Source organism: Homarus americanus, unplaced genomic scaffold, assembly GCF_018991925.1.
Source record: "Homarus americanus isolate GMGI-L3 unplaced genomic scaffold, GMGI_Hamer_2.0 scaffold59495, whole genome shotgun sequence".
Taxonomy (NCBI): Eukaryota; Metazoa; Arthropoda; class Malacostraca; order Decapoda; family Nephropidae; genus Homarus; species Homarus americanus.
This window is the reverse complement of record NW_024732415.1, coordinates 1,821,365-1,844,192: the sequence shown is the minus strand read 5'-3', so window position 1 is coordinate 1,844,192 and position 22,828 is coordinate 1,821,365. Positions and strand designations below refer to the sequence as shown.

At 45.7% G+C, this 22,828-nt stretch overlaps 2 protein-coding genes across 3 annotated transcripts in view; both read right to left on the bottom strand.

Annotated features, from left to right (window-relative positions):
- LOC121868566 (nuclear factor related to kappa-B-binding protein-like) overlaps positions 1-22,828 on the bottom strand; it is a 27,196-nt gene extending 4,368 nt beyond the window's left edge. The window contains exons 1-2 of one of the 2 annotated variants that reach the window (XM_042369317.1): positions 22,731-22,828; positions 10,807-11,095 (exon numbers count right to left, since the gene is read on the bottom strand). In XM_042369317.1, coding sequence (XP_042225251.1) covers positions 10,807-11,095; positions 22,731-22,813 — 372 coding nt within the window. In that variant the 5' untranslated portion in view covers positions 22,814-22,828. Of the gene's footprint in view, positions 1-9,737; positions 11,096-22,730 lie in introns of those variants that run through there. The other variant, XM_042369316.1, reaches the window with a different exon arrangement.
- On the bottom strand, positions 8,086-12,411 carry LOC121868568. The gene is made up of 2 exons (XM_042369320.1): positions 12,352-12,411; positions 8,086-9,446 (listed from the first exon to the last, which is right to left on the bottom strand). The coding sequence occupies exon 2, from the start codon at positions 9,443-9,445 to the stop codon at positions 8,237-8,239; it is 1,209 nt and encodes a 402-aa protein (XP_042225254.1). The 5' UTR covers position 9,446; positions 12,352-12,411; the 3' UTR covers positions 8,086-8,236.

The window sequence follows — 22,828 nt, the reverse complement described above, 5'->3', positions numbered from 1 at the left end:
GAGAGAGAGAGAGAGAGAGAGAGAGAGAGAGAGAGAGAGAGAACAAAGGAAGAAGACCTACTGTGTCACTCAGAGATGTAAACAGAATGAAATGGAAAGAATACCACACAGGGTTTATCAAGACTGACTCACCATTACAGCTAAACTCATGGTACTGTAGTGTTGTATGCGTGTGAGTGAGAGAGATATTTACTGTCTCCAAGTGACTTTGAGAGATAGTAGCCAAGAGAGATAATTCCCAGAAAAAAAAATAATATCATCACGACGTCAGGGAATAAGTGAAAGTTGGTCTCATAGGCATAAGGGACAATGTTGGCAATAGCACCCTTTGACCCTAGTTAATAAGGGATGTCTTGTTTCACTTCCTAGGAATACCCGTTTAGAGACCATAGTTATTGAAGCACAGTTAATACATTATAACATCAACGATTGCAACATTCACTCGAGTGTCATCATAACCTCAAAAATCATCCACCGTGAACATTTATGATAACACTGACTCCTAAGATAACATAGTTCTTTGTTAATAGTTTAGAGTAATGACTTGTATCTCTCTCTCTGTCTCTCTCTCTCTCTCTTTATCTCTCTCTCTCTCTTAACTCTCTCTCTGATTCTCAAATTGCCTTTATTTCTGTCTGTCTGTCTGTCTGTCTGTCTATCTGTCTGTCTGTCTGTCTGTCTGTCTGTCTGTCTGTCTCTGCGGGGTAGGAAGGGGTAATCACGTTCCGTTATACAGAAGGCTGGAACTATAACTAGCCTATGTTAACTTAAACTAGCCCATACTAATCCGTACTAGCCCAGACTATCCCGTACTAGCCCAAACTATCCCACACTATCTACTATTTCTATCTGTTTGTTTTATTTTCTTTCCGTTTTTGTCTTTCTCAGTGTCTGTTTGTCTAACACACACACACACACACACACACACACATGAATAAGTAAGAGCACTGATATAACCCAGTTTGGTGAGTCAAAGATGATGAGTAAAGATGCGTAGGAATAAGTAAACAATGAGTAAAGGAAGAGAATGAGAGTAACCATGAATAAACGAGGGAATAAAAGCAGTAGATGTTGACATAGAGTAAACAGAGGAGATGACAAACACACACAAACACACATAGAGAGTGAAAGTCCTACTGGATGTTTAGAGGGAGAGTATGGGAGGAGGAAGAGGAATAACAGTATTATTATTATTATTATTATTGTTGTTGTTGTTGTTGTTGGTGTTGTTGTTATTGTTGTTGTCGTTGTTGTCGTTGTTGTTGTCGTTGTTGTTGTTGTTGGTGTTGTTGTTGTTGTTGTTGTTGTTGTTGTTATTTGTTTGTTGTTGTTGTTGTTGTTATTGTTGTTGCTGGTTGCTGTTGTTGCTGTTGTTGCTGGCGTTGTTGTTTGTTGCTTGTTGTTGTTGTTGGTTGCTGTTGTTGCTTGTTGCTGTTGGTGTTGCTTGCTTGTTGCTGATTATTGTCATTACTGGTCATTACCATTGTTGTTTGTTGTTGTTTTGGTGTTGTCGTTGTTGTTGCTCGTTGTTTGTTGTTTATGTTGTTGTTGTTGTTGTTGTTGTTTGCTTGGTGCTGGTTGTCGTTGTTGCTGTTGCTTGGTGCCACGGTTGTTGTTGTTGGTGTTTGCTGCTGTTTGCTTGTTGGTGCTTGCTGTTGTTGCTGTTGTTGCTCGTTGTTGCTGTTGTTTGCTGCTGCTGTTGCCGGTGCTGTTGTTTGCCTTGTTGTTGTTGCTGTTTGTCATTGCTTTGGTGCTGTTGTTGTTGTTCCTGTTGTCATTATTATCATTATTAAAGCCGTTAGTTCCAGGCTCATTAAACACTTTTCACCTAGTGTTAAGCCTACGTAAGAAGAGGTACAAAAAATACAATAAAACTACAATAAATACAAAAAGGAAATAAAAAATAATAAGTGTTTGTTTAAAAGGTTGTAAATAATGTTGTATTCGTGTAGTTTTAAATCTTCGCCTTTGTGCTTCTATTCTACCCTTGTGTCGTTACCAGAGTCAACAAGTGAAACATATTACAGACTCGAGAGTAAATTTATCCGTCAAACATATAGTGAACACGACGATGAGAGAGAGAGAGAGAGAGAGAGAGAGAGAGAGAGAGAGAGAGAGAGAGTATATTCCCTTGCTTTTAAAACAATGAACCAACAAACAAACTACATCAACAATAAACATCCTGCACCGAGTGAAGCGCCACCTTACGCTGACTAAATGGTGCCTCAAAATCATGACCTTGACCTGTTGGCGGCTTCTAAGGGTTGTTAATACGTTCATTACGTGGTGGAGAACCAAGTATACACACACACGCACGCACTCGCACGCAAGCACACACACACACACACACACAGTGACTGCCTGACCTATTAAAGGAATCTTACTCCAGACAGTTACCAATACTCACAAAAAATAACCGCACACTGGAATGGAAACCAACCACAGACCTAAGAGATCGCGAAGTTTAGACACCCCAGCGTATTTTATTATTGTTTTTTTACGGGGATTTGCCCACCCTGAACCCTCATTGACCCACATTAGGGGCTCTTAACCTAAACTCTAACCTAACCAAAACCCAACGTAACACTAACTTAACCTAACTACCCAGATAGGTTTATGGGTATTTCATCAGGTGTGATAAGCTGAGGCGTCTAATCTTCACGTGGAATGGTGAATGTAAACAAACCAACAATAGCAAAAAATTATCCTTAGTCAACCGGATTCGAAAGTGTGTTTGACTGAAGACAAGTGGTTCTAAATTTACATTCATCATGGTACAATAATAATAATAATAACACACAGAGGTCAGGTCAGATCAGCTCCGAGGTTACTGTCAGAGTTACCTGGATTTATAGGTTACTGGTCTGAGGAATATGGGTTTGATGATTTAAGTGCTCGTTGGTTCATAGATTCATTGGTTCAGTGTTCACATTTTCGAAGATTTATGTTCGGAAGTGGTTCCAAGCTTATGAAGGAGATATATTTAGACCTAACTCTAACCTAACCTATTAACCCAAAAGATAATAAATAAATTTATAACACAAATACTGAAGTTCCCTTTAAATAAATCTCATGATATTTATAAACACGAACTGGAAGTAGATAACCAACCAAGTTCCTGAGTCCAGTAAACCAGATATGACAAAAAGAAAAAGAGAAATAAAAAATAAATTAAATAAAAATCCTGCAGAATGTAAATGAAAGTCAGGGTTAAGTGAGTGAGAGGGTTGACTGCGTAACATTGAGAGTTGACTGTGCAACATGGAGGGTTGACTGTGCAATATGAGTTGATCAAATACTGAGAGACGTGGACTATGGTGCTGCTATTGAAATATACGGTAACAAACACGGGGTGGAAAGGGGTGAGAGGACGATGGAGGTGGGTCACTGTTACCAGTGTCAGGGGCCTGGGAGTGACACTTTTTTTAGAGGGGCAGCTGGAGGGACGGGGAGTGGCAGTTTACTGAAGGGGAATTAACTCAGCTGAGGGACTTCACTGACAGAGACTGGGGAATTATTTTACACTTACACCTGCACTTTAATCCTACACCTGTACTTCACACCTACACCTTACTTTACACCTGGACTTACACTTTTATATCTGATTAGCGTTTTGTGAGATTCTGCACCTTTAACTGATTATGAAGGACAGGTAAGTAAGGTAGTAGGTGTAGGTACAGTACACAGAGATAGGGAAGTGTAAACTGCTGAAAGGTGTTGGAAATAATATAATAGAATCCCTCTCTTGCTCATCATCATCATCATCATCATCATCATTATCTCTCCAACACTCCTCCAATGCTCATTCAATACCACAACACTCCTACTTCACCTCAGCAACTCATCCCCACCTCCCCAACACTCCTCCAACACCTCGCCAACACTATAGTTCGCCACCAAAACTCCCCAGACACCTTCCCGACATTCCTCCAACATGGCCTCAGCACCAGCGACCCTCCAACACTTTTTACTCGTCTCCAGCATGACGCGAGAGCCTCTTTAGACCGAGGTGAGGCAGCGGTCTGGTCACTTGACAGTACTGTAATTGGCAGGTTCTGTTTAAGTAAATGTTAATGACTTTGAGGAATGGACATGTCTGAGAGAGAGAGAGAGAGAGAGAGAGAGAGAGAGAGAGAGAGAGAGAGAGAGAGAGATTTTCAGGTCCCTTTTCGAATGGAGAATGTCAAGTCTACTTTAAAATCTGTTTAAGAGGCTTTGTGTATAAACACACACACACACACACACACACACACACACACACACACACACAAACACACACACACACACACACACTCACGCACACACTCACGCAAACACACACTCTTTTATCTATCTGTTTCTCTCTTAATTTCTTCCCTAGTCATAATCTCTCTCTCTCTCTCTGTTATGACTGCAACTTGTCCCTCATTGGTTAGTGAATCAGCCAGTCAGATGCCTCCGTGGTCGTCGCTCCACAGACAACATACCACTCATGTTGTTTAAGTACACGACAACAGGGGTCAGTGTAAGTGTAGACGTGAACACATGTGAATGACTATAATACATGATAAGACATAAGTTGTTTATAATGAATCTCTAGTGAGTTAATTATGTAATCAAGTTAATTGTGTTTGAATTTGTCTTTTTTTTACCTCTCCTTCTCTCTCTCTCTCTCTTTCATTCTTCCTCTTTCCCTTTCTTCCTTTCAATTTGACTCTCTTTCGTTTTATATCAAATTTATTTTCTTCTCTCTCTCTCTCCTCACAAGGTCCACACAGACACTAACCTAACCTAACCTAACCTAACCTAACCTAACCTAACCTAACCTCAAGCAATTATTTGTATTCTGGATACACTGAAGGGATTATCTGAGGATTAGTCCCAGATTATTTCACCTGAAGATTAGTTCCAAATTATTATATACACCCCTATATATATATATATATATATATATATATATATATATATATATATATATATATATATATATATATATATATATATATATATATATATATATATATATATATATATCATACCGGTGTACACAAGTTAAACACAATGGAGGTCTTTCTACTTTAATACGCAACATCTGCTGCTGTAAACATTCTCCAAAGCAGTTCCCACAATAACAAACTTCAAAGTGAATGTTGATGACTGGAGGCTGAACGGTGATGACCACGATCATCCCTGACTGTTGGTAGTAAAGAATGACTGTTGACTGTTGGCAGTAAAGAATGACTGTTGACTGTTGGCAGTAAGGAATGACTGTTGACTGTTGGTAGTAGAGAATAACTGTTGACTGTTGGTAGTAAAGAATGACTGTTGACTGTTGGCAGTAAAGAATGACTGAATGTGATAAGATAACATTTAATAGTGATGCACAGTTTTAATGGTGAGGATTGAGATGGGTGGGGGGGGTGATGAGGGTGAGGGGAGATGATGGTGAGATGAGGGGATGGTGAAGGGAGGTGAAGGTGAAGTGATGGTGAGGTGAAGATAAGGGTTAGTAAGGGTGAGGTGATGGTAGCACCAAGGAGCCTTATAGTGTCCCCCTGACAGGTAGTGACTGACAGCTCAAGTTACAGCTGTTTGTTTCTCCTCACCCGACAGGAGTTTGGGGTCGAGGTAGTCGACTGTCCACTCACACCCTTAGACCTGAAACTGTGACGGGTCGACCCTGGGCGTCCGTCACGAGGGCCTGGCGCCACTTATAACACCCTGGGTGTTCGTCACGAGGGCCTGGCGCCACTTATAACACCCTGGGTGTCCGTCACGAGGGCCTGGCGCCACTTATAACACCCTGGGTGTCCGTCACGAGGGCCTGGCGCCACTTATAACACCCTGGGTGTCCGTCACGAGGGCCTGGCGCCACTTATAACACCTGGGTGGCCGTCACGGTCTGGCGCCGCCATAACCCTGGGTGTCCGTCACGAGGCCTGGCGCCTTATAACACCCTGGATTGTCCGTCACGAGGCCTGGCGCCTTATAACACCCGGGTGTCACCGTCACGAGCCTGGCGCCACTTATAACACCTGGGTGTCCGTCACGAAGACCTGGCGCCATATAACACCCTGGGCGTCCGTCACGAGGGCCTGGCGCCGCCATAACACCCTGGGTGTCGTCACGAGGCCTGGCGCCACTTATAACACCCTGGGCGTCCGTCACGAGGGCCTGGCGCCACTTATAACACCCTGGGTGTCCGTCACGAGGGCCTGGTGCCACTTATAACACCCTGGGTGTCCGTCACGATGGCCTGGTGCCACTTATAACACCCTGGGTGTCCGTCACGAGGGCCTGGCGCCACTTATAACACCTAAAATCAGTGGCTCGCGCGCGCTCGCGCGTGTGTGTGTATAAAAACTTTATAACGTGCCTATGAGCCGTATAAGCCATCAGTAGCGTGTCATCCTCGAACCCCTGTACTTAAGCAACATTCAGACCTGTCACTCACACAAGCCACCGAAGAATTAAGACAACCCCACAGCGTCAAGTCAGGTGGAGGAGGCATGGGTATGACGAGGCTTGGAACCTTAACTAGGATATGGGAAGGGCTGTGATGACCAAGAAGGCGTGGGAGGGTAGAGAAGCGTGGGTGTTGGGAGGGGAGGGGAAGGGAGAAGTTAGACCGGGAAAAGTTCTCTCAGGGACTCGGTTACCCGCTAAACCTGTCAGTAGCGCCGGTCACCCAACTAAACCACTCAGTAGTTCCAGTCAACCAAAATATATACAGAGCCTCTCTCTCTCTCTCTCTCTCTCTCTCTCTCTCTCTCTCTCTCTCTCTCTCTCTATGAATAAACATGACATGGAATTAATGATGAAAGACTGTGTAATAATATTGCGAGTATTCTTCAAACCAAATGTAATACTTGGTGGGAAAATGATGGGGTAATGATGGGAGGTGTGCGTGAGTGTAGGGAAGTGTTCAGTACGCACAGAGAGACGAAGTGGAAGGACGGGACTGTTACATAAAAAGCATCCGTTAAGCGTAGGGGGGGCGAAGGCGTAGAAAGTGTTGGGCGAAGGTGTAGAAGTGTTGGGCAGGTGAAAGTGTTGGAGTGAAAGTGCATAGGGGGTGTTAGGCGAAGGTGTAGGGGGTGTTGGGTGAAGGTGTAGGGGGTGTTGAGAGCGAAAGAGTGTAGAAGTGTTGGGCAGAAAGGTGTAAAGTGTTAGGCAGAAAGAGTGTAAAGGCTATTAGGTAAAAGTGTAGGGGGGCTGTTGGGTGAAGGTGTGGGGGGTGTTGGGTGAAAGGTGTAGAAGTGTTGGGTGAAAGAGTGTAAAGTGTTAGGCAGAAAGGTGTAGGGTGTTGAGCAGGTGTAGGGGGTGTTGGGCAGAGTGTAGGGTGTTGAGCGAAGGTGTGAAGTGTTGGGTGAAGGTGTAGAAGTGTTAGGCAGTGTGAAGTGTAGGTGAAGAGTGTAGGGGGTGTTGGGCAGAAGGTGTAGGGGGTGTTGGGTGAAGGTGTAGGGGGTGTGGGCAGAAAGGTGTGGGGGGGTGTTGGGTGAAGAAGGTGTGGGGGTGTTAGGCAGAAAGGTGTAGGGGGTGTTAGGTGAAAGGTGTAGGGGGTGTTGGGCGAAGGTGTAGGAGGGTGTTAGGCAGGTGTAGGGGGTGTTGGGTGAAGGTGTAGAAGTGTTGGGTGAAGGTGTAGGGGGTGTTGGGTGAAGGTGTAGGGGGGGGTGTTGGGTGAAGGTGTAGGGGGGATAAATATTCATGTGTGGGAGGATATGTGTGTATGTGTGTGTAGGGAGGCAGTTAACGCGGACGGTGGAGGTGTACAATATGTCTGATGACCATTACATACCCGTCTCATACGTGAGGAACAACAGTCACTCAGTAATGTTTTGAGAGGAGTAAAAGTGGTTCAGCGAGACGCCATATGGTTAATTGGATAGCACAGAACAGTAGGTAGTTAATGAGGTAGTGGAAGAATCTGCAGGTATATCTTCATCTGTCGTGTTAATAGACCCAAGATGTCTCCCCCGCTGAGACACTTGAGATATTAATTATTGTTTTTTTTTACATGGAGAAAAAGATCCTCGGTCATTCTTAATGTTATTTTTACTGTTAGAATTTATTCATAGTTATAAGGTTGTTATATACACACTCATAGAAGATCTTTTGTGTTACGTGTATTAGTTAAATACATTACGAGTACAGAAGAAGTACAGTTGGAAACATCTCACATATCTTTACACTGTAATTAGTAAACATAAAAATTGTTCTTATATGGTGGTCTCATTAAACTGGATCTTAACATTACTTATTTTCCCAAGGCATTGAAGGCTTGAGAGGGCGAGGGGTAGTTGTAGCCGGTGTTACAGTCTGGCTGGTAGGTGCTGGTGGCCGTCACGGTGTTGTACTGCTGGTTGAACACTGTGGAGGTGACGTAGTTGGTCCTGTAGACCACGCTGGTCTGGTACTCGGTGCGGGTCTGACCCGGTAGCTGCTGGGTGCGGACGGAGGTGCGGTACACTGTGGTGTACCTGGTCTCGGCGGGCAGGTTGACCACAGTTGGTACCACCTGTTGGCTGTAGATGGTTGTGGGCACCACCTGTGTTGACACCTGAGTGCTCACCACCTGCTGGGGGACGGTGACGGTCCTGGTGACGTACTGTGGCACCTGCTGTGTGCGGTAGACGGTGGTCACCTGCTGCTGTACCTGGGTGCGCGTCACGTACTGTGTCTGGGTGTTGGTGACCACCACCTCGGAGAAGATGGTAGTGGTGACGGGAACCACATTGGTGGAGGTGATGACCTGGGTCTGGCCTGGCTGTGTGACGGTCTGGGTGATGACGTTGGTCCTCACAACATTTTGTGTTTTTACCACGTCCTGGCCAGGTACTACCACGGTGGAGTAAATGGTGCTGTACTGAGTACGGTCCACGGTACGGGTCTGTCCAGGTAGCTGTTGGGTCCTGGTGACAAACTGTGTCTGGTAGACGGTGCTCACCACCTGCTGAGGAACCACCTGTGTAGAAACAACATTCCTGACAACAGTTGTTGGGACCTGCAGGATGCTGGTGGAGTATCTGGTCTGGTACTGTACCTGTGTCGTCACAGCTTGTTGTGTACGTGTGACGTAGTTGACTTGTGGTGGCAGAGTGACGACCTGTGTGCGGACGTTCTGCTCGGTGCGGGTCACAGTCACTGTCTGGTACTGGACGGAGGGCACCACCTGGGTGCGGACCACCTCAGAGTACACAGTGGTGTATACCTGCTGTGTGCGGACGGACGTCTGGGTGACGTATTGTACGTCGTTGTTGTAGACGGTGGAGGGGATGACCTGGGTGGAGTACTGGGTCTGTGTGCGGTAGATGGTGGAGGGCTGACATGGCCCAGGGCGGGGCGGCAGGTACCCTCCTAAGGATGACTGTAGATCAAGTCCATTCCCAAAAATTTGCCGCCGCTGTCGATCCACAGAAGCTGCCAGTGAACAGCCCACCAACAGGGACAGCAAGAGCCCTCTCATCCTGGCGGAGACAGTGTCGTTAGTACACAATTGAAATTATTCCCTAAAATGCACAAATACAGTACACACGGCCATACTCCCACATGCACAATGTGTACTGTATGTGTGAGCGTGGCTGTGTATGTATGTTAAACATATGCTTACAACCGCACTCACACATGCACACAAACAAGCTTATACATGCACACAAATAAACTCATACAGGCACACAAACACACAACTAGAGGCGATAGACGCTCACCTGTCTTGTTGCCTCAGTGGTTTAGTTCCGTGGGTTCAATTGAGAGAAAAATATGTAGTTAGTTTATTTTTTTCACTTACATAAATACAAAAGTAAAGAGATTGATGGAGAGAGGTTTTGCGGTCCATTTTGTTTCCTTAATATTATATAGACTGTGTAATAATATAAGTGAATATGCTTTAAACTGTTTTGTCTCTTATTTGTAAAGTTAACGATTACTATCATCAGGTTTTCATGTTTGGGTATTTGACTATTTGCCAGGGAAGTTGAACGGTGTAGCTGGCCGCTGGTAGTTGTATCCGGTCTTGCCACAAGTGGCGGTGATGGTCTGTGTCACGGTCACCTGCTGGGGTTGGTTGACGGTCTGGTAGACCACTTCCTGTCGAGGTTGAGTCTGAACCACCTGTTTTGTGATGACTCGGTTCTGACCGGGCACTTGGACCACTGAGGTCTGCACTTGTTGCTGGGTTTTGACTACAGGGGCGGGGGTGACATACCGGGTCTGGACCACCGTCTGTACCTGAGTGAAGGGCTGAACCCTGGTCTCGTAACGGGTGGTGTAGATGGTGGTGGGCACCACCTGTGTTCGCACCACCTCCTGAGGGACCACCTGGGTCTGGACCTGTGTCTGGGTGACGACGTTGGTCCTGGTCACCACCTGTTCGCGAGTAACGTAAGTAGTTTGGTAACGCGTGTTGACGGACGTGTAGGGAATGACCTGCTGGCGCTGTACCACACTAGTTCTCACAACATCCTGTCCGCGGACGACACTCGTCTGCACCACCTGTTGTACGTTCGTCGAGGTAACGTAGCGAGTGTTACCTGGCTGCCGACGACTGACGACGGAGGTCTGAACGATGGTCTGGACGCGGGTCTGTACTACGTCACGGCCTGGGACGGACACGACGCGGGTCTGTTGCTGTACCTGGGTCTGGTAGTTAGTGACGGGCTGCCTGACCGTCTGCACCTGTGTGCGAGTCACCTCCACAGGTACTACCTGTGTTTGTACCTGTGTGCGGGTGACGTAGCTGACCTGTGGCACGACGCGAGTTGAGGTAACATAACGAGTCTCCTCACGAGGTGGACTTGGCACAGTGTTTGTCACGACTCTGTCATTGACCACGTTGGTTGTACGCTGGACCACGCTGGTCTGGTACTGGACCTGTGTTTGGACACGAGTCTGGTAGACTGTAGTTGGCACCACCTGTTGTCTGACTTGTGTTGTGGTGATGTACTGTGTGTTGACCTGGTTGACGGTCTGGACGTTGACGGAGGTCTGGACGCGGGTGTCGTACACGACAGAGGTGACAGCTGGACAGACGGGATCTGGTCGAGGAGGCAAGTATCCTGCCTGAGGAGAGGCTGAGGCCAGGGCAGCCACCAGCAGCGTCGCCGTCAAACGCCACATCCTGCAAAGAGAAATTCCACAGGTTAGAACAGCGGTGATTGGAACCCCCGCGTCTCGGCAACTCATTTGGGAATAAAGTCCAATCACGCGCCGCTCCCTCTGTGCAATTTCTCTATGCTTTGTGGGCTGACCCGAGAGGACTTTATCGCCCAGATGAGCCGCGAGCCGCTGACCTGGTCGAAGTTATTTTCAACAAACATAAACTAACAAAATCATCCTATAATGGTGTAAATACTGTGTTGGTGTCCCGGTAAGTATAAATATAGAGTCCCCTCCCTTCCCCTCACCGGCCACTGGTGGGGTCATGGCAGCAGTAATTCAACCTCTGCCTCTTAGCTGTCTGTTGTCAGTTCAAGATATGAGTCAATTGTTCCCCTACCTCCTCCAGTATTCATATTATATTAGGTGAGTTATATCCTAGTAAGATATATATTTATCTTTGCTTATATATCACAAAATAAACTTTCAAGAGAAGAAAATATTCAGAGATGTAATTCTTACTTGAAAATAGGAAAGTACTATATTATTTAGATGCGCGAATTAGGTGAGTAAATTAACACTGCGGCGGTTTTATATTAAATTAAACTGGACTTAGGAGGGAAATAATTAAACATAGAATTTGAAATAAGAGTTTTGGATGAGCGGAGCAAATTACCATATACCATCATTAACTCGTACTCGTTGGGAAGCTATAGACTGGACAGATACACGAGTGATATGGCCTGGGTGGAACTTCCTTCATTCTTATGTTCGTGTGGTGAGAATGATGTTAACCTTCGACCTCACAAAATTCTGGGGACTCAGGACAATGTAGTGTATCATCCTCACTTCCGCGTCTCTTAACACACTCCTCAAACATAATGACAATTAAGTAATTTAAAAGCAGAACATGTCACTGATAAACAAAACTTGAGCAATTAGTGTCTTTCTTATAGTGCCGGACGGAGAGAATCACTGGTAGAGGTCATGCAGTGAGATATGGAGGGGGTCACTATTAGGTCAGGCACGAGGGAGTGAAAGTTATTCCAGGGGACAGGAAGCTACACCATAACTGCACCAGTATCACTTGTCATTTCACTCTGACATTAAGTTAAATCACAGAAAAACCTCACTCGCTGTAACGCAGGAATTCGTCTCACAAACACATTTTAATCCACGATTCGTCAAAAGTTCTCCAAATGGCCCCTCCCTTACACCCTTCTCGTAGGCGTTAAGACAACATGCAGCGCTTTACCCTGAAGGTGACAAGACACCAACCTTGTATTTCAGCTGAGAAGAGCAATGGGTTGAAGTTATCTGTGGCAGGAGTAGAGGAAGTGTGGGAGACGCTCTGGGACAAGGAGTATATATACACCCGCGGCCCCCCGGAGAATGGCTGGTGGGGAAGGACGCGTGCCGGGGGAGGCGGAAGAAGAAGAATAGGAGGAGGCAGAGTAGGAGGAGCGAGCGCTGCACCGTCATGGACTACAGCCCGGGTATGGTATCCATTTCTCACCCGAGCTGAAGGTGTGTATTTACCCTGACAACTCCAAGACGTTAAGAAGGATACGACTCCTACAACCACCTCAGAGGGCTCTTGACGACGTTCATAACTGGATGTTATTGTCGTTAGTTAATGTGGTAGTAATTGTTCTAGTTAGTGAAGAGAGTACTGTTATCGAACACTTGTACTGGAAAGAGAGAAAGAGAGAGAGAGAAAGAGAGAGAGAGAGAGAGAGAGGAGTCATGAGTTGGGCATCTCTCCCTGGCAAGCAAAACGCTCAATAAAATGTTGAAGGATGGCAGTCATGACTGGACTCTTCCCCCAACTGGTTATCTAAAGGCTTTAAAACTCGTGCACATCGTCTTGACGAGGACCCAGAGAAAGTAACACGGGGAGCTTTTACATTGAATATTATATGAGAGTTTTGTACTGTAGTTACTTTTTCTTCAGCAACATTTCATTTTAAAGTATTAAAAAGAAAGTGTCTGCTTTCTCTGTTTATGGGTAAATATGGCGTACTTTCTCCTGTCGAGTCTACTTTCTTCTTCTGCTTGTAGTTAACTGTACTTTCTCCTGTATAAGAAGAAATCTGAAAATACTAAAATCTCTATCATTGTAAATCTAGCACCCACACACACACATGTAACTACCGTCTCCATTCCCAGGTGCTTAACTACGCTACCTGCTGCTTGAGTGGTCGCTTGTTCAGCCAATCAGAAATCGAGGGAGACCAGTAACATCAAGGTCTTCCTCTGCTACTCCGGTAAGTGTGAGTGTTTGAGGGCGTCTCATTGTTGCTGCATTATCGCTTTTTTAGTGATTGAATGGGTAGAGGAGGAGATCTGTTTGGTGTGTGTGTGTGTGTGTGTATGTGTGTGTGTGTGTGTGTGTGTTTGCATATGTGTGTGTTTATGAGCGTGTGTATATTTATGTGCGTGTGTTGTGTATTTATGTGTTTCTATATTTTTCCTTCACTTCCTCACTCCTTCCCTATTTTCCTTTACTCCCTGTTTCTCCTTCCTTCACTCCCTCTCTTTCTCCTTCCTTCTCTCCCTCCATCTCCTTCTTTCATTCCCTTCCTCTCCTTCCCTCTCTCTCCCTTCTCCTTTCTTCACCCCCTGTCTCTCCCTCTCTCTCACCCCTTCCCTCACTCTCTCTCTCTTTCCCTCCCTCCTTTTTTAGTGAAATTTTGTGCCCTAAATGTTTCCCCAAATGTAAAAAAAAAAAAAAATAATTATTGCTGCGTTCCTTATTTTTTCCTTCTAATTTTCTTGTATTTATCCTAATTATCTTTATATTCGTGTTCATTATTTCTTCTTTCTTTTATCTCTTATTTACCTGGGTTCAGTTTTCACCCGGTGCGTTCACTCGTTTTTTTATGCGCGTTCTGTTATTTTGACCAACATTCTATCAACATCCACGTTCACTAATTTTTCACTTCTCTTCTTACGTTCATCACAACAACAACAAAATAAACACGTTCTTTTCAATTATAGGGTTAGGACGTTCTCACGGCGTTCACTGCACGGGAACAATAAGACTGTTGGCGTTCATTTCGTTATTATGTGTCACTTAGTTCAACCCTTTGCTCCCTTAAACCGGCGGTATCTTCCTGAGTTCTACCCAGGGAGATTATATGTTTATGTTCACCCTGTTTGTTTGTTTTGAATGTTTGTTTGTTTGTAGGCCCTCACCGATTTGCCTGACCGTTCTCCCTTACCTGTTCTTCCTGTTCGTTCTCCCTGGCTATTCTCCCTGACCGTTCTCACTTACCGTTCTTCCTGTTCGTTCTCCCTGACCGTTCTCACTTACCGCTCTCCCTGACCGTTCTCACTAACCGTTCTTCCTGTTCGTTCTCCCTGACTGTTCTCCCTCACCGCTCTCCCTGACCGTTCTCCCTAACCGTTCTCCCTGACCGTTTTCCCTGACCGTTCTCCCTAACCGTTCTCACTGACCTTCCTCCCTGACCGTCCTCCCTGACCGTCCTCCCTGACCGTCTTCCTCGATGACATACATCCTGGCGTTAATCTCCCTCCAACATGTGGTGTCGTTCAGTACATTCACCTGCCTCATGAAGCATAATTTTCACTCTTACGTCACACAGGTAAAGCAGTACCCACCTGTTGTCTCTTATGTCACACAGGTAAAGCAGTACACACCTGTTGTCTCTTATGTCACACAGGTAAAGTAGTACACACCTGTTGTCTCTTATGTCAGAGGTAAAGTAGTACACACCTGTTGTCTCTTATGTCACACAGGTAAAGCAGTACACACCTGTTGTCTCTTATGTCACACAGGTAAAGTAGTACACACCTGTTGTCTCTTACGTCACACAGGTAAAGCAGTACACACCTGTTGTCTCTTATGTCACACAGGTAAAGCAGTACACACCTGTTGTCTCTTATGTCACACAGGTAAAGTAGTACACACCTGTTGTCTCTTATGTCAGAGGTAAAGTAGTACACACCTGTTGTCTCTTATGTCACACAGGTAAAGCAGTACACACCTGTTGTCTCTTATGTCACACAGGTAAAGTAGTACACACCTGTTGTCTCTTACGTCACACAGGTAAAGCAGTACACACCTGTTGTCTCTTATGTCACACAGGTAAAGTAGTACACACCTGTTGTCTCTTATGTCACACAGGTAAAGTAGTACACACCTGTTGTCTCTTATGTCAGAGGTAAAGTAGTACACACCTGTTGTCTCTTATGTCACACAGGTAAAGCAGTACACACCTGTTGTCTCTTATGTCACAGGTAAAGTAGTACACACCTGTTGTCTCTTATGTCACACAGGTAAAGCAGTACACACCTGTTGTCTCTTATGTCACACAGGTAAAGTAGTACACACCTGTTGTCTCTTGCTTTAAACTTCCGGAAATATTGTATTGTATTAACTAGAAACATTGTGTTGTATCCTTCAGAAACATTAGCTAACCAGGCAACACCTAAAAATAAATTCGTCTATGGAACACTATGAAAGCCAGTCCATAATCTCTCTCACTCCTCCCAACCATAGTCACAACACACGTCATTCCCTATCATGCCCCTTCCACGTCATTCCCTATCATGCCCCTTCCATCCTGTACACAGTTTATCCAGGGTGTGATAAAGCAACTTGTAGTAGTGGTGGTAGTTGTGGTAATATCACCCTTTAGAGGAGAAAAAAAAAAGGTTCACTTATTTGACTTGAAGATTAAACACCATAAAGCAACTTAGGTGAAGGCTGGGGGGTAAGGCTACAGGCAAGGTTAGGTTAGGTTAGGTTAGGTTAGGTTAGGTTAGGTTAGGTTAGGTTAGGTTAGGGTAGGTTAGGTTAGGTTAGGTTAGGTTAGGTTAGGTTAGGTTAAGTTTAGCACAGGTTATAGGGTGAAGTTAGGTTGGTCTAGGTAGATTAGCATTAAGATGGTTGACCTTCAGGTGAAATAAACAGAAGAGGACACGACCTCTATTCTCGCCTTCATAAGGGAACAAGGCGACCTCAGGTGTGTTTATTACAGGCTCTTCAACAAGTAACTTACACAACCTACAGGATAGAATAACAATACCTGTGTTTACGAGAAATCACAAGTAACTTATTCATCTATTTTTTTGTAATTCCATTCTCGATGTTCGTTATACTGTGTGTGTGTGTGTGTGTGTGTGTGTGTGTGTGTGTGTGTGTGTGTGTGTGTGTGTGTGTGTGTGTGTGTGTGTGTGTGTGTGTGTGTGTGTGTGTGTGTGTGTGTGTTATTTCCTTCTGTTATTGATTCTTCCTGTTCCTTTCTACATTCTTTTCTTGCGTCATTCTCCCGGACCATTTCCTCCCTTTCTTGTGGCTTCCGTTTTCCTCATTCCATCCCACGTACAACTGGAGGTGCAGGTGATATAAATTATATACTATACCTTAAAAATTGCCTGGGATCACTCGGGTTGGGTATATACCCGTACTGTATAACCTTCTTTGTCACAGTTGCCTCCTGACACGGATAACTTACCTTCAGCAATGGTCGTGTCGATAACCTAATCAGAAAAAGATTTTTGATGTGTACACAGTGGGTGTATGCACAGAAAATGGGTGTGTACACAGTTGGTGTATATACAGACAGTAGGTGTGTACATAGTGGGTGTATACGCAGACAGTGGGTGTGGACATAGTGGATGTATCAGACAAACAAAAGATGTATACCAGACAGTGGGTGGTTGTGTACACAAACCAATGGTGGTCACTATGTAAACACTGGGAGAGAGGGCAAGACGAAGGTGGTATAGTAATTCCCAAGGTTTACACTATAGACCTGGGTGACTCCCACAGGTGACCAAGACCTCTGTACCTCCACCTGGCTCTGTTGGCTGATTGGTTACAATGGGGAATTGGATACATGGATGATTGTGGTTATCAGCATATATATATATATATATATATATATATATATATATATATATATATATATATATATATATATATATATATATATATATATATATATATCTTTCGTCTTTATTCAAGACATCTTCAGAGGCAACTGAAGATGTCTTGAATAAAACAACTAAGATGCTCCGTTGTTCCCTATTATTTATCAAGTATTTATCCACATTTTCATTGTGGATCTACATGAAAATATATATATATATATATATATATATATATATATATATATATATATATATATATATATATATATATATATATATATATATAGAATGGAATTGAGTATATGGATAATTGGGTGTATGGATGATTGGATATGGATGCTTGGTTGCATGGGTGATGAATGGTTGGACCTCAGATACAGACATTCACTTGTTTGTGTCAGCTGAAGGTGTTTGCTTACGTCTTCACTCTCAGGTGTAAGGGAGGCTACCTGCTGGGACCTCCTCTGTTGCTGCCGTGTGTTAGTGGGGGAGCTTGTGCCTTAACATTTGAGTAACTAGAACATGTAGACTATTTGTATTGACTTCAATGTGCACATACACATACTTTTGTCCTGACCACCAAAGGGTCGAGACCTATTCGGAGCTGCTTCGGCGGCCGCCTAGTAGCCTGTTGGTATAATAATAATAATAATAATAATAATAATAATAATAATAATAATAATAATAATAAACGGTTTATTGAAAAAGTTTGCAGCCCGAAGGCTGAAAATATACATTGGACATAAATGACTTATTACATACATTGGTGGTTTAACAAAAGCCTTCATTAGAAAGGTGAAGGAACATACAGTGAACATACAGATTAATGTTTACACACGTAGATCATGTGAGCTGAGGTGTTGAACAGCAGACACGTAGTGTAGTAACTCCCTCACAGATGACGTTACGAAGGGCCTGATGATGTAGTAATTCCCTTACAGATGGTGTATGAGGGGCCTGATGTGGTGTGATACTTCCCTCACAGATGGTGTATGAGGGGCCTGATGTGGTGTAGTACTTCCCTCACAGATGGTGTGAGGGGCCTGATGTGGTGTAGTACTTCCCTCACAGATGGTGTATGAGGGGCCTGATGTGGTGTAGTAACTTCCCTCACAGATGGTGTATGAGGGGCCTGATGTGGTGTAGTACTTCCCTCACAGATGGTGTATGAGGGGCCTGATGTGGTGTAGTAATTCCCTCACAGATGCTGTTATGAGGGGCCTGATGTGGTGTAGTAATTCCCTCACAGATGGTGTTATAAGGGGCATCACATGGCGTAGTAATTCCCTCACGGATAGTGTTATGAGGGGCATCATGTGAACGAGTTACTGCAGCACGTGAGGTCCTTCTGTCAACACCTGTGGACGAGTTACTGCAGCACGTGAGGTCCTTTTGTCAACACCTGTGGACCAGTTACTGCAGCACGTGAGGTCCTTCTGTCAACACCTGTGGACCAGTTACTGCAGCACGTGAGGTCCTTTTGTCAACACCACCAGCTGACGAGTTACTGCAGCACGTGAGGTCCTTCTGTAAACACCTGTGAACTAGTTACTGCAGCACGTGGCCTTGGTGACCTCACACAGTAAGGCAAGAGACTAGCCCGGGCCATCAACTGTAAACTATAATAATTTGTTTGTTCAGTTCATGTTCCTTCTCCTTTCAGTAATGAAAGCTTTTGTTAAACGACCCACCCACCCCATGTCTTTATATGTAATAAGTCATTTTTATCTAATGTATATTTTCAGCATTTGGTCTGCTGAAGTTTTTCAATAAACCGTTAATTATTTTTAGTAGTAGTAGGTAATAGGTAGTAGTCAGCTGTCAAGGGGGTTACTACCGCCTGGGAAGTTATTGGAAGCATAATGTATTGTCAGCATGCTCTCCTCGCAAGCGAGCTGACCCGGGTTTGATCCCCGGTCAGGGTGAAACTATGGGCAAGTTTGTTTACGCCATTTGCCTCTGTCTACCCAGCAGTAATTGGGGACCTGGATGTTAATCGATTTGCGGATCGTGTTCTGGGGTAATGGTTAGCCAGTGAGGTTGGCGAGTTGTCCGGTCTTCTCGGACTATTCCTTGACACTGGGTCATGCAACTCGTTAACTTAGGGTGAGGTTGTTGTGTTGGCGACAGCTTCTACACTTTAAACAAAGTCACGCCTCGGTGGCCCTTGGGCCGTCCATCCTCGTACACGAGGGGCATCAATCATATATTTATTATCAATGTAGATGTATGTATTTCTATTTTATATTTTAAGTAAAAATAACAGAATAGTAACATTTGTCGTAGTATTTATTAAATATAATTATAATAAAATGTTTGGTTGTATCCTCATTCGCTTAATATAAGACAAATAGTATTAGCAGCTTCTCTTAAGTCTGTTGTCTTGCTGTTGGTCAGTGATGAAGTGATACAGTACAGGTTTTGTTTCACTGTAGATGGCACGTCCCGAGTTAGCGCCCGTAGGCGTTGAAAGTTTTGGCAGGTTCCTTGTAGTTGTAGCCGGTGTTGGCAGTCTGCCGGTAGGTGCTGGTGGCCGTCACGGTGTTGTACTGCTGGTTGAACACTGTGGAGGACGTAGTTGGTCCTGTAGACCACGCTGGTCTGGCACTCAGTGGTCTGACCCGGTAGCTGCGGACGTAGGTGCTGTACACTGTGGTGTACCTGGTCCTTGCGGGCAGGTTGACCACAGCCGGTACCACCTGTTGGCTGTAGATGGTTGTGGGGCACCACCTGTAAGCGACACCCCGAGTGCTCACCACCTGCTGGGGGACGGCAGGACGGTCCTGGTGACGTACCGGCACCTGCTGTGTGCGGTAGACGGTGGTCACCTGCTGCTCAGCCTGGGTGCGCGTCATTACGTACTGTGTCTGGTGTTGGTGACCACCACCGAGAAGATGGTAGTGACGGAACCATTGCGGAGGTGATGACCTGGGTCTTGGCTCATTGTGTGACGGTTCCGGTGATGTGACGTTGGTCCTCACAACATTTTGTTTTTACCACGTCCTGGCCAGGTACTACCACGGTGGAGCAATGGTGCTGTACTGAGTACTGGTCCACGTACGGGTCTGTCCAGGTAGCTGTTGGGTCCTGGTGACAAACTGTGTCTGGTAGACGGTGCTCACCACCTGCCGAGGAACCACCTGTGTAGAAACAACATTCCTGACAACAGTTGCTGGGACCTGCAGGATGCTGGTGAGCATCTGGTCTGGTACGACCTGTGTCGTCACAGGCTTATTGTACGTGACGTAGTTGACTTGTAGCAGAGTGACGACCTGTGTGTGACGTTCTGGTTGGGTGCGGGTCACAGGTCACTGGCAATCTGGTACTGACGGAGGCACCACTCCGTGCGGACCACCTCAGAGTACACATAAGTGGTGTATACCCGCTGTGTGCGGACGGACGTCTGGGTGACGTATTGCACGTCGTTGTTGTTGGTAGACGGTGGAGGGATGAGACCTGGGTGGAGTACTGGGTCTGTAAGGTAGATGTGAGGCCGACAGTAGTCGCGTTGTGGTAAAGGTACCCGTTCTGAGACGATTGAGATTCAGTCTATTTTCCCACACCTGCCGCCGCCGCTGTCGATCTAGCGAGACCCTATATGCGCCCACTCAGCAGAGTCAATAGCACCACCTTCTATTTTGCTGTGAAAAGTTAGATGATAAGGGACATTATAAACAGGAACTTTTATAAAGACTCTTCAATAACATGATTATTGTAACAACAACCGAAGTTGAGACTTACCAAGAGTAGCGTCTAGGGCGGTGATACAGGTTTATCAGAAAAAGATCATGTTATTTTAAGTAAGTTATATTTAACATATAAATACAAATCTGTACAAAGTACCGGCAAGATGGTTCACAAGAGGCACAAGATGTGGCCGCCTGCCTCACTACCACAAATAATAACGTCAACTTTCGTTATGTTAAGATTATTAAGTTTTTGTCGTCGTTTAGGAAACATGATAATCTAGACCTCAAATAACACCCTACTTCTTATCCTCTGATATTAAAAGGTCTCATTGGCTGCTGGTAGTTGTATCCGGTCTTGCCACAGGTGGCGGTGATGGTCTGTGTGACGGTCACCTGTCGTGGTTGGTTGACGGTCTGGTAGACCACCTGCTGTTGTTGTTGAGTTCGAACAACTTATGTTTTGTGATAACCGGTTCTGACTGGCACTTGGACCACTGGAGGGTCTGCACTTGTTGCTGGGTTTTGACTATGTGGGCGGGGGGTGACATACTGGTCTGACCACCGTCTGGTACCTGGAGTGAAGGGCTGAACCCCTGGTCTCGTAACGGTGGTGTAGATGGTGGTGGGCACTACCTGTGTTCGCACCACCTCCTGAGGGACCACCTGGGTTCACCCAGTTCGCGACGATGCTTGGTCCTGGTCACCACCTGTTCGCGAGAGCAACGTAAGTAGTCGGTAACGCGTGTTGACGAAGTAGGGAAATGATTGCTGGCGCTGTACGTAGGGAGGCAGAAACATTTTGCCTCGGACATAGCTGGTCTGACCTGTTGCCGACTGCGTCGAGGTAACGGTGGAAGCGAGTGTGTTACCTGTCCCTGACGGGCGGACGACGGAGGCAGCGTCTGAACGACGGTCTGGACGCGGGTCTGTACCACGTCACGGCTCTGGGACGACACGCCGACGCAACGTTGCTGCGCCCGGCCCGAGGTTATGACGGTCTGCTCGGACCGCACCTGTAAGCCACCTTACAGGTACTACCTGTGTTTGTACCTGTGTGCGGGTGACGTGAAGGACCGGTGGCACGACGCGAGTTGAGGTAAACATAACGAGTCTCCCCACGAGGTGGATTTGGCACAGTGTTTGGTTACGACTTGTCATTGACCACGTTGGTTGTACGCTGACCACGCTGGTCTGGTACTGACCTGTAAGCTTGGACACGAGTCCGGTAGACCGTGCTGGCACCACCTGTTGTCTGACTTGTGTTGTGGATGTACTGTGTGTTGACTCAAGGACGGTCTGACGTTGACGGAGGTCTGACGCGGTGCCGTACACGACAGAGGTGACAGCTGACAGACGGGATTTGGTCGAGGCAAGTAACCTCCTGAGGAGAGAGGCTGAGGCCAGGCAGCCACCAGCAGCGTCGTTAGTCAAACGCCACATCCTGCAAAGAAATTCCATTAAAGAACAGTGTGATTGAACCCCTTGCGCTCGGCAACTTTACATTTGGGAATAAAGTCCAATCACGCCGCCCCCAGTAACGTTCTATGCTTTGTAATGACCCGGAGAGGACTTTATCGCCCAGATGAGCCGCGAGGCGCTGACCCGTCACCGAATTATTATACACACACAAACACACACACACACACACACACACACACACACACTCACACACAGCGTTGGTGATGGTACGACACAGTGAAACAATTCTTTGTCTCTCCACTTTTAATGAGCACCACAGCTCTGAACTTATAAACTTAACCCGTGGAGGTGGAGGTGGACATCCAACTTGGTATTTTCCAACGCCGTTTTCATTAAGTTCCAACTTGGACTTTACCATCAGAGTGCTGAAGCTTATGACTGAATATATATATTATCGTCTCAAATCCTAATAAATACCCCAAGTATTCATTTTGCTGAATAAGAATTTTTCACAGGATAAGGTCCGTATTAGGCGAGAATACCGAACTAGGAGTGAAGTCAGTACTCGGCGAGAGTACCGTACTGGGCGGGAGGTCCGTACTGGGCGGGAGGTCCGTACCGGGAGTGAGATAGACTGTTGGCACCTACCTTGTGTACAGTAGGTCGGAGGGAAGATAGGTGAGTGGTCGCTGTGGGGAGTGACGCTGGTCTGACGATTTACCGTTCACCATTAAGTATTTATACTG